Raw genomic sequence first — 12,513 nt, forward strand, 5'->3', positions numbered from 1 at the left:
CTCAAATCCTCTTGTAATAAAGGCCAACATACCATTTGCTTTCTTAATTGCTTGCTGTACCTGCATGTTACCGTTCCATGATTCGTGTATAAGGACACCACACGCCATGCCCCTCAAGCGTATCTTGAATCAGTGTGTGGCAGGTAAGGTTCCGTACTCACAAACTACCACGAGTGTAATGTATGTACATAAGGTCTGCCCACCAACAGGGGGCACTACCGTCGGAAGTCCTAGGGTCATAGGTACACTCGTGCTGGGCCTGGTATATAACCTGAACTTCACCTTTGTATCTTCACTTCTGGAAGCCATTGAAGACTGACCAAGTTACACCTGGTCACTGGTTCACAGTACGGAGTTCATTGTATCATTTCATACACAACAACGAGCAAGAGAAGGTTTTGGGATGTCCACTCGGCCCAACAAACCTATCCCTTTCCCTTAGTCTGGCCTACCTGTCTTCCCAGTGTATCCCCTAATCCTTTCTCTTCCCATGTTTGCCCTGTGATCCCAATCACACTGTCCGCTTTCCCTATGAACAACAGCGGGGCCGGTAGCCTTGTGGTTATGTGCCACAAACTCCGTTCCCTGGCCACCGACTCCATCCCTCTCCCCAACTCCTGTCTGAGGCTGAACCAGACTGTTCGCCACCTCGGTGTCATATCGGACCCTGAAATAAGCTTCCGACTATATATCCGCAGCATAACTAAGACCACCTATTTCCACCTCCGTAACATCGCCCGTCTCCGCCCCTGCCTCAGCTCATCCGCTGCTGAAATCCTCATCCGTGCCTTTGTTATCTCTAGACTTGTCTATTCCAACGCACTCCTGGCTGGCCTCCCACATTCTACCCTACGTAAACTAGAGGTGATCCAAAACTTGGCTGACCCGTGTCCTAACTCGCACCGGGTCCCGCTCACCCATCACCCCCTGTGCTCGCTGCCCCGTGTCCTAACTCGCACCGAGTCCCGTTCACCCATCACCCCCTGTGCTCGCTGCCCCGTGTCCTAACTCGTTCCGAGTCCCGCTCATCCATCACCCTCTGTGCTCGCTGCCCCGTGTCCTAACTCGTACCGAGTCCCGCTCATCCATCACCCCCTGTGCTTGCTGTCCCGTGTCCTAACTCGTACCGAGTCCCGCTCATCCATCACCCCCTGTGCTCGCTGCCCCATGTCCTAACTCGCACCGAGTCCCGCTCACCCATCACCCCCTGTGCTCGTGGCCCCGTGTCCTAACTCTCACCGAGTCCCGCTCACCCATCACCCACTGTGCTCGCTGCCCCGTGTCCTAACTCGCACCGAGTCCTGCTCACCCATCACCCCCCTGTGCTCGCTGCCCCATGTCCTAACTCGCACCCAGTCCCGCTCACCCATCACCCCCTGTGCTCGCTGCCCCGTGTCCTAACTCGCACCCAGTCCCGCTCACCCATCACCCCCTGTGCTCGCTGCCCCATGTCCTAACTCGCACCGAGTCCTGCTCACCCATCACCCCCCTGTGCTCGCTGCCCCATGTCCTAACTCGCATGCAGTCCCGCTCACCCATCACCCCCTGTGCTCACTGCCCCATGTCCTAACTCGCACCCAGTCCTGCTCACCCATCACCCCCTGTGCTCACTGCCCTGTGTCCTAACTCGCACCAAGTTCCGTTCACCCATCACCCCCTGTGCTCGCTGCCCCATGTCCTAACTCTCACCGAGTCTTGCTCACCCATCACCCGCTGTGCTCACTGACCTACACTGGCTCTCGGTTAAGCATTGCCTTGATTTCAAAATTCTCATCCTTGTTTTCAAATCCCTCCATGACCCTCGTCCCCTCCCTATCTCTGTAATCTCCTCCAGCCCCACAACCCCCGCGATCTCTGTGCTCCTCTAATTATGCCCTCCTGAGCATCCCTGATTATAATCGCTTCACCATCGGTGGCCGTGCCTTCTGTTGCCTGGGCCCCAAGCTCTGGAACTCCCTCCCTAAACCTCTCCACCGCTCTTTCCTCCTTTAAGACGCTCCTTAAAACCTACCTCTTTGACCCAGTTTTTAATCAATTGCGCTAATTTCTACTTATGCGGCTCGGTGTCAAATTTTTATCTCATAATACTCCGGTGAAGTGCCTTGGGATGTTTCCCTACGTTAAAGGCGCTATATAAATATAAGTTGTTGTTGTTGTACTCCAGCAGTTCAGAAATAACGAATCTGAACGACCAGATAGTTTTGGTTTGAGGCGATTTCCTTTCTGGTTCTGTTAGAAGTGGTGGAGAGATCGCAGCTAGTGTGATTTAGCACGGAGATCGATGCCCAATGTGAGGTGCCCGGGGCAGAGCTTGCTTTGAGCAACAATACTTTAACCAGCTGTCTCAACCATGGCCTAACTTTGCAGGTTAAAATTCCAAAAAACACCACCCATCAAAAGCTCACCAAAGTCTAATTGCGAAATGTTGTTTCTCCCGCCAGTGTGAACAGGACTGTCCTTTGGCGCAGAACGAGTGTAAACTCAAGTGCGCACACCATTAATGCTATCTGTCTGTGCTTTATGCAATAGAATTCTAATTGAAACATCTAAAACTCTTACAGAGCTTGACAAGGTCGATGCAGGGAGGATGTTCCCCCCGGGCTGGGGAGTCTAGAACCAGGGGTCACAGTCTCAGGATAAGGGGTCGGCCATTTAGGACTGAGATGAGGAGGAATTTCTTCACTCAGAGGGTGATGAATCTTTGGAATTCTCTGCCCCAGAGGGCTGTGGAGGCTCAGTCGTTGAGTATATTCAAGGCTGAGATTGATAGATTTTTGGATATTAAGGGAATCGAGGGATATGGGGATAGAGCTGGAAAGTGGAGTTGAGGTCGAAGATCAGCCGTGATCTTATTGAATGGCGGAGCAGGCTCGAGGGGCCGAATGGCCGACTCCTGCTCCTATTTCTTATGTTTTTGAATTTCTGTCTGGATGCACCATATCGCAGAAAGCTCTCTCCCATATGACCATAAGAGGCAGAAACCTTCACCACATTTAAAAAGTAATTGGATGTGCACCTGAAGTGCCGTAACCTACAGGGCTACGGACCGAGAGCTGGAAAGTGGGATTAGGCTGGGTGGCTCTTTGCCGACCGGCGCGGACACGATGGGCCGAAATGGCCTCCTTGCATGCTGTAAATTTCTATGGTTATATGAACATCCCGATAAATCTCCTCTGTACCCTCTCCAGTGCGATCATATAATTCCTGTAATGCGGTGACCAGACGTGCACGCAGTACTCCAGCTGCGGCCCGACCTGTGTTTTATAAAGTTCAGCATAATGTCCTATGTATAATATTCTATGTAAACGTCACAGGGACCCCAAAGGATGGGTTGGGGGTGGGGGTGTGTTGGGGGTTACATAAGAATATAAGAAGATAAGAAATAGGAGCAGGAGTAGGCAATACGGCCCCTCGAGCCTGCTCCGCCATTTAATACGATCATGGCTGATCTGATCATGGACTCAGATCCACTTCCCTGCCCGCTCCCCATAACCCCTTAACCCCTTATCGGTTAAGAAACTGTCTACCTCTGTCTTAAATTTATTCAATGTCCCAGCTTCCACAGCTCTCTGAGGCAGCGAATTCCACAGATTTATAATCCTCTGAGAGATGAAATTCCTCCTCATCTCAGTTTTAAATGGGCGGCCCCTTATTCTAAGATTAAGCCCTCTAGTTCTAGTCTCCCCCATCAGTGGAAACATCCTCTCTGCATCCACCTTGTCAAGCCCCCTCATAATCTTATACGTTTCGATAAGATCACCTCTCATTCTTCTGAACTCCAATGAGTAGAAGCCCAACCTACTCAACCTTTCCTCATAAGTCAACCCCCTCATCTCTGGAATCAACCCAGTGAACCTTCTCTGAAATGCCTCCAAAGCAAGCATATCCTTTCGTAAATATGGAAACCAAAACTGCATGCAGTATTCCAGGTGTGGCCTCACCAATACCCTGTATAGCTGTAGCAAGACTTCCCTGCTTTTATACTCCATCCCCTTTGCAATAAAGGCCAAGATTCCATTGGCCTTCCTGATCACTTGCTGTACCTGCATACTAATCTTTTGTGTTTCATGCACAAGGACCCCCAGGTCCCGCTGTACTGCAGCACTTTGCAATTTTTCTCCATTTAAACGTTCTATGTAAAAATCACGGGGTCCCCGAAGTTAGGGTGGGGGAGGGAGGGGGTGGTGTTGGGGTTTCTATGTAAACATCAGTGAGGCCACACCTGGAATACTGCGTGCAGTTTTGGTTTCCATATTTACAAAAGGATATACTTGCTTTGGAGGCAGTTCAAAGGAGGTTCACTCGGTTGATTCTGGAGATGAGGGGGTTGACTTATGAGGAAAGGTTGAGTTGGTTGGGCCTCTACTCATTGGAATTCAGAAGAATGAGAGGTGATCTTATCGAAACGTATAAGATTATGAGGGGGCTTGACAAGGTGGATGCAGAGAAGATGTTTCCACTGAAGGGGGAGACTAGAACTAGGGGACATAATCTTAGAATAAGGGGCCGCCCATTTAAAATAGAGATGAGGAGAAATTTATTCTCTCAAAGGGTTATAAATCCGTGGAATTCGCTGCCTCAGAGAGCTGTGGAAGCTGGGACATTGAATAAATTTAAGACAGAGATCGACAGTTTTTGAACCGATAAGGGAATAAGGGATTATGGGGAGTGGGCAGGGAAGTGGAGCTGAGTCCATGATCAGATCAGCCATGATCTTATTAAATGGCGGAGCAGGCTCGAGGCGTCGTATAGCCTACACCTGCTCCTATTTCTTATGTATATGGGGACCCTGATGGGGGGTGGGGGGGGGGGGGGATGTTGGGGTTTTCTATGTAAATGTCACGGGGACCCCGAAGAATGGGTGGGGGATGTTGGGGTTTTCTATGTAAACGTCACGGGGACCCTGAAGAATGGGTGGGGGGGTGTTGGGGTTTTCTATGTAAACGTCACAGGGACCCTGAAGAATGGGTGGGGGTGTTGGGGTTTACTATGTAAACGTCACGGGGACCCCGAAGAATGGGTGGGGATGTTGGGGTTTTCTATGTAAATATCACGAGGACCCCGAAGGATGGGTGGGGGATATTGGGGTTTTCTATGTAAACGTCATGGGGACCCCGAAGAATGGGTGTGGGGTGTTGGGGTTTTCTATGTAAACGTCATGAAGACCCCGAAGGATGGGTGTGGGGTGTTGGGGTTTTCTATGTAAACGTCACGGGGACCCCGAAGAATGGGTGGGGGATGTTGGGGTTTTCTATGTAAACGTCATGGGGACCCCGAAGGATGGGTGGGGGATGTTGAGGTTTTCTACGTCAACGTCACGGGGACCCCGAAGAATGGGTGTGGGGTGTTGGGGTTTTCTATGTAAACGTCATGAAGACCCCGAAGGATGGGTGTGGGGTGTTGGGGTTTTCTATGTAAACGTCACGGAGACCCCGAAGAATGGGTGGGGGATGTTGGGGTTTTCTATGTAAACGTCACGGGGACCGCGATGGGGAGCTGGGGGTGGTGGACCCACTCACCCGGTCTTGGCGAAGTTGGTCCAGTAGGTCATCACCACGGCGCTGAGCATGACGTCGTTCTTGGAGAAGTTGCAGGGGAAGAGCTCGGTGACGCCGATCATGGGGATGCCGAAGACGTAGGGGATCTCGTCGCCGTGGGCGGCGTCGGCCCACACCGCCTTCATCTCGCTCTGGCAGTGGTGGTAGAAGGTGTAGAAGTAGGTGGGCGACTGGTACTCGGCGTGCAGGCGGGCGGTGGCGATGGCCGGCGCCACCCACTGGTGGTCGGTGAAGAGGGCCAGGAGGGTCTTGCGGCGCATCTCGCCATTGTCGCGGTCCGCCCAGTCGGTGTACATGAACTTGATGGTCTCCCGCAGGATGTCCTTGCCCTCGGGGTAGCCGTACAGGTTGTCCACAAAGTTGGAGACGGCAAAGTCGAAGTAGCTGGCCGAGATGCCGTCCTCGTTGTCCACCAGCGACTCCACGAACTTGAAGCCCTCGCCCTGGTTGACCCCCAGCAGGATGTCGTAGTTGAGGAACTCGCCCTGCTCCATCAGGATCTCGGGGTCATCGGGCAGCACGTCACCGTCCACCACCGGCCCGAAGGCGATGTGGTAGCGGGTGGGCTGGATGTCCTGGTCCACCAGCTCCCGGTAGGACTTCCGGCGCAGGCACTCCACCACGTCCACCGTGTCGGGGAAGTTGCAGCCCACCTTCTTGGCCAGCATCCGCGTGTACTTGGCCGGCTGGTAGTTGACCGACCAGCTCGAGATGGCCGTCCCGCTCTGGGCGATGGCTCGCTGGAAAAGACCTGGGGAAGGAAAGAGGGAAACATCAGCCTGGTTCAGCTTGGCCTCGTCTCCGTCTCACTGCCTCAAACCTACATCACAGACAAGAAAAATCACAGGTGCCAAACTTAAGCAGAAAATCCCCCCCACAAAACGTATAATCCTTACCTCTCTTTTGTCCGGGACCAATATTTTTCCCTCAATCAACATAACAAAGACAGATTATCTGGGTCATTATCACATTGCTGTGTGTGGGAGCTTGCTGTGTGCAAATTGGCTGCCGCGTTTCCCACATTACAACACTGACTGCACTTCAAAAGTACTTCATTGGCTGTAAAGCGCTTTGAGACGTCCAGTGGTCGTGAAAGGCGCTATATAAATGCAAGTCTTTCTTTCTCTCTCTCTTTCTTTCTCCCTCTCTCTCTTTCTCTCTCTCTCTCTCACTCTCTCTTTCTTTCTCTCTCTCTCTCTTTCTCCCTCTCTCTCTCTCTCTCTCACTCTCTCTTTCTCTCTCTTTCTTTCTCTCTTTCTTTCTCCCTCTCTCTTTCTCTCTCTCTCTCTCACTCTCACTCTCTCTCTCTTTCTCCCTCTCTCTCTCTCCCTCTCTCTCTTTCTCTCTCTCTTTCTTTCTTTCTCCCACTCTCTCTCTCTCTCTTTCTTTCTCCCTCTCTCTCTTTCTCTCTCTCTCACTCTCTCTTTCTTTCTCTCTCTCTCTCTTTCTCTCTCTCTCTTTCTCTCTCTCTTTCTTTCTCCCACTCTCTCTCTCACTCTCTCTTTGTTTCTCTCTCTCTCTTTCTCCCTCTCTCTCTCTCTCTCTCTTTCTCACTCTCTCTCGCTCTCTCTCTCTTTCTTTCTGTCTTTCTTTCTTTCTCTCTCTCTTTCTTTCTTTCTCTCTCTCTTTCCCTCTTTCTTTCCTTCCTTCCCTCTCTCCTTCTCATAGAATTCACAGGCATCGTTACGTAGAATGATACAGGGCAGAAGGAGGCCATTCGGCCCATCGTGTCTGTGCCGGCTCTTTGAAAGAGCAATTAGTCCCACTCCCCTCCCTGCCCCCACACCCCCTGCTCTTTCCCCACATCCAATTTTCTCTCCCTCAAGTATTTACCCAATTTCCTGTTTGAAAGTTATTATTGAATCTGCTCCCACTGCCCTTTCAGGCAGCGCGTTCCCGATCACAACGAAAATTCTCCTTATCTCCCCCTCTGGTTCGTTTGCCGATTATCTTAAATGTTTGTCCTCTGGTTCCCGACCCTCCTGCCACTGGAAAACCTTTCTCTTCGATTAAATCTCCCCTTAACCTTCTCTGCACTAAAGAACAAGTCCAGTTTCCCCAGTCTCTCCACATAACTGAAAGCCTTCATCCCTGCGATCATTACAGTCATTCTCAATTGATCTTATCTCATCTCCTGTTCTGTTTAGCCATGGTGGGTTCCTGAATCATGACCTTTCACCTCGCTTCTTTTTGACCTGCTGGAGAATGGTTCAACTCCCAAGGGGCAATGAGCTTGAAATGGCCGACTGTATCTGGCGATGAACCCCTCCCTCAACAGACACTGGAGTTATCCTGCAGTCCAGCCTCATGGAGCATTTAATTCCCCGAGCCAATTAACGGAGGGGGTGGAGCGAACAAAATGGCCGCTCGACCCATGGCCATCCAATCGGGTAGGAGTCTGTTCTCGTCGCACTTGGCGCGGGAAGGCAGGGGGGTTGCGGGGGTGGTGTGTCACGAGGATGGGCGCATCGGCCGACCAATGGCGGAAGTGTCTGGAAGGAACTGGGAGGGGCGCGGTTGGAGGTCAGAGGTCATGTGACAAAAGCTCGAGGAACGTGTCCAACCAGAGTTGGCACGCCTGAGGCCTGGTTAAAGACCTGTAATAGAGGAGGTCAATCCTCTGTGTCCAATTGGCCTCACGTACAAAACAAAAATGGGAAGGTTTTTTGCCTCTTCCCTCCACTTCCGCCAATTCCCCCATCCACCAGCCCATTTTTCTGCACAGTGAACCACATTGAGTGTGGTCACCGGGCATATCATCCCTTAGCCCAGACAGTGCGCTTCCTCAGGCTATTCTCATCCGTGCCTTTGTTACCTCCAGACTCGACTATTCCAACACATTCCTGGTGGGCCTCCGATCGATCACCCTCCATAAACATGAGCTCATCCAAAACTCGGCTGCCCCGTGTCCTAACTCGTACCGAGTCCCGCTCACCCATCACCCCCTGTGCTCACTGCCTCGTGTCCTAACTCGTACCGAGTCCCGCTCACCCATCACCCCCTGTGCTCGCTGCCCCGTGTCCTAACACGCACCGAGTCCCACTCACCCATCACCCCCTGTGCTCGCTGCCCCGTGTCCTAACTCGCATCGAGTCCCACTCACCCATCACCCCCTGTGCTCGCTGCCCCGTGTCCTAACACGCACCGAGTCCCACTCACCCATCACCCCCTGTGCTCGCTGCCTCGTGTCCTAACACGCACCGAGTCCCGCTCACCCATCACCCCCTGTGCTCACTGCCTCGTGTCCTAACTCGCACCGAGTCCCACTCACCCATCACCCTCTGTGCTCGCTGCCTCGTGTCCTAACACGCACCGAGTCCCACTCACCCATCACCCGCTGTGCTCACTGACCTACATTGGCTCCCGGTTAAGTAACGCCTCGATATCAAAATTGTCATTCTTGTTTTCAAATCCCTCCATGGTCCTCGCCCCTCCCTATCTCTGTAATCTCCTCCGGCCCCACAACCCCTCGAGATGTCTGCGCTCCTCTAATTCTGCCCTCTTGAGTATTCCTGATTATAATCGCTCCACCATCGGTGGCCGTGCCTTCTGTTGCCTGGGCCCCAAGCTCTGGAACTCCCTCCCTAAACCACTCCGCCTCTCTCTCCTCCTTCAAGACGCTCCTTAAAACCTACCACTTTGACCCAGCTTTTGGTCACCTGTCCTAATTTCTCCTTATGTGGCTTGTTGTCAATTTGTTTTGTCTTATAACATTCCTGTGAAGCGCCTTGGGATGTTTCACTACGTTAAAGGCACTATATAAATAAGTTGTTGTTGTTGTTGTTCTTTCAGGTACTGAGCCGAGGGGGTTGCCAACCCTCCAGGGATAGGCCTGGAGTTTCCAGGAATCGAAGATTAATCTCGGGGAGAGTGCTGCGTTCGGAGAGAAACACCATCGGGGCCTTCAGAAAAATTGTATTTACAAAGGAATTCCTTTGATCACCTTTTGTTTGCCAGTTTACAAACATTTTGGAGGGTTGTAAGGCGGGAAGGGAAGGCTGTTTGACTGACAGACACGAATCATCCAATCAGTTAACGGAGAGTCCGTTCGCTGTCCAATCGATGCAGGGAGGCAGAGCCCTGCGAGCACTGACATACCGGGCGACCAATGGCGGGAGAGTGCGGGGGTGGAGCAGTTGGAGGTGAGAGGTCGCGGGAGGCCACCTCCAGGAATACGCCCAGTCAGAATTGGTGGCCCACCGTTCTGCCCGAGGCTCGCCAGCGCCTCTGTTCGTCAACGTGGACCACGGTGAGTACTTAACGAGCCGACACTTGTCCAATCAAGACGGTTGAGAGGGACGGGTGAAGCCAGTGGAGAGAATGTAAGTCTTCCGCCTGTCATAGTTCATCACGCAGCTTAATCAATCTCCAGGTCGATCCCAAGAACCTTGCCAGGAAGGAAGGGTGGAACATCGGCCCATCAGCGGCAGCCAGGGAAGTGAGGGATGCATCTACACAGAGCGCCATTGCCTGCGACCTGCGACCTACAAACGCTGCTTGAACTTTGAACTTCCAGTCCCTCCTCCCGTTCTGGCGGAAAGGGCATCGTCAGGGGCGATGGGGAGCGCAGGTACTGGAGCCACTAACACTCCCAGGGCAGGTACAGCACGGGGTTAGATACAGAGTAAAGCTCCCTCTACACTGTCCCATCAAACACTCCCAGGGCAGGTACAGCACAGGGTTAGATACAGAGTAAAGCTCCCTCTACACTGTCCCAGCAAACACTCCCAGGGCAGGTACAGCACGGGGTTAGATACAGAGTAAAGCTCCCTCTACACTGTCCCATCAAACACTCCCAGGGCAGGTACAGCACAGGGTTAGATACAGAGTAAAGCTCCCTCTACACTGTCCCAGCAAACACTCCCAGGACAGGTAGGCACGGGGTTAGATACAGAGTAAAGCTCCCTCTACACTGTCCCATCAAACACTCCCAGGACAGGTACAGCACGGGGAGTAAAGCTCCCTCTACACTGTCCCATCAAACACTCCCAGGGCAGGTACAGCACGGGGTTAGATACAGAGTAAAGCTCCCTCTACACTGTCCCATCAAACACACCCAGGGCAGGTACAGCACGGGGTTAGATACAGAGTAAAGCTCCCTCTACACTGTCCCATCAAACAATCCCACGGCAGGTACAGCACAGGGTTAGATACAGTTAAAGCTCCCTCGAAACAGTCCCATCAAACACATCCAGGACAAGATACAATACGGGTTAGATACAGAGTAAAGCTCCCTCTACACTACGTCTTGAAAGACTCCCAGAGCAGGTACAGCATGGGGTTAGATACAGATTAAAGCTCCCTCTACACTGTCCCATCAAACACTCCCAGGGCGGGTACAGCACGGGGTTAGATACAGAGTAAAGCTCCCTCTACACTGTCCCATCAAACACTCCCAGGGCGGGTACAGCACGTGGTTAGATATAGACTAAAGCTCCCTCTACATTGTCCCACCTAAAACTCCTAGACACAGCATGGGTTAGATAGAGAGTAAATCTCCATCTACACTGTCGCATCAATAAATCCCAGGCCAGGTACAACATGTGCTAGATGCAGAGTAAAGCTCCCTCTACACTGTCCCATCTAACACTCCCAGGACAGGTACAGCACAGGTTAGATACAGAGTACCTAACAGGAAATTAGAGATGCATGTAGCAAGGTAGTACAGTAATCATCGGTGACTTTAATCTACAAATAGACTGGCCAAACCAAATAAGTAATAATACTGTGGCAGCTGAATTCCTGGAGTGTTTACGAGATGGTTCTTTAGACCAGTATGTTGAGGAGCCTATTTGGGAACAGGCTATCCTAGATTGGGTATTGTGCAATGAGAAGCGGTTAATTAACAGTCTTGTTTTGCGGGGTCCTTTAGGGAAGAGTGACCATAACATGATTAAATTTCTTAATAAGATGGAAAGTGAAAAATCCAATCCGAAACTAGGATTCTAAATCTAAACAAAGGAAACTACGAAGGTGAGATGAATGAATTGGCTATGATAGATTGGGAAGATTTATTAAAAGACATGACGGTGGTTAGGCAATGGCTAATATTTGAGGAACGAATGTATGAATTGTAAGAGTTATACATTCCTTTCTGGTGTAAAAATACAAAAGGAAAAGTGGCCCAACCATGGCTAACAAAAGAAATTAAGGATAGTATTAGATCCAAAGAGGAGTTATACAAAGTTGCCAGAAAAAGCAGCAAGCCTGAGGATTGGGAGCAGTTTAGAATTCAACAAAAAAGGACCAAGAGATTGATTAAGAGGGGAAAAATAGAGTATGAGAGTAAACTTGCAAGGAACATAAAAACCGACTGCAAAAGTTTCTACACGTATGTAAAAGGAAAAAGATTAGTGAAGGCAAGTGTAGGTCCTTTACAGACAGAAACGGGAGAATTTGTAAAGGGGAATAAGGAAATGGCAGAACAATTAAATAAATACTTCGGTTCTGTCTTCACGGAAGAGGACACTAATAACGTCCCAGAAATGCTAGTTAACCAGGGGTCTAGTGAGCAAGAGGAATTAAAGGAAATGATTATTAGTAAGAAAATAATGCTAGAGAAACTAATGGGGCTGAAGGCCGATAAATCCCCAGGGCCTGATGATCTGCATCCCAGAGTACTAAAAGAGGTAACCATGGAAATAGTGGATGCATTGGTTGTAATCTACCAAAATTCTATAGATTATGGAACAGTTCCTGCAGATTGGAGGGTGGCAAATGTAACCCCACTATTTAAAAAAGGAGGGAGAGAGAAAACGGGGAACTACAGACCGGTTAGCCTGACATCAGTATGAGGGAAAATGCTGGTGTCTGTTATAAAGGATGTGATAACGGCACACTTAGATAATATCAGTGGGATTAAACAGTGTTTACATGGATTTATTAAAGGAAAATCATGTTTGACAAACCTACTGGAGTTTTTTGAGGACGTAACTGATAGGATAGATAAGGGAGA

At 50.7% G+C, this 12,513-nt stretch overlaps 1 protein-coding gene across 1 annotated transcript in view; it reads right to left on the reverse strand.

Moving 5' to 3' along the window:
* The window catches only part of LOC139232636 (neuroligin-4, X-linked-like), a 223,773-nt gene that overhangs the window by 12,392 nt on the left and 198,868 nt on the right, over positions 1-12,513 (reverse strand). Inside the window, exon 3 of the mRNA XM_070863076.1 lies at positions 5,520-6,309. Within this exon, the coding sequence (XP_070719177.1) occupies positions 5,520-6,309 (790 nt within the window). The remainder of the gene's footprint in view (positions 1-5,519; positions 6,310-12,513) is intronic.

The sequence above is a fragment of the Pristiophorus japonicus genome, chromosome 20 (assembly GCF_044704955.1).
Source record: "Pristiophorus japonicus isolate sPriJap1 chromosome 20, sPriJap1.hap1, whole genome shotgun sequence".
NCBI lineage: Eukaryota > Metazoa > Chordata > Chondrichthyes > Pristiophoridae > Pristiophorus > Pristiophorus japonicus.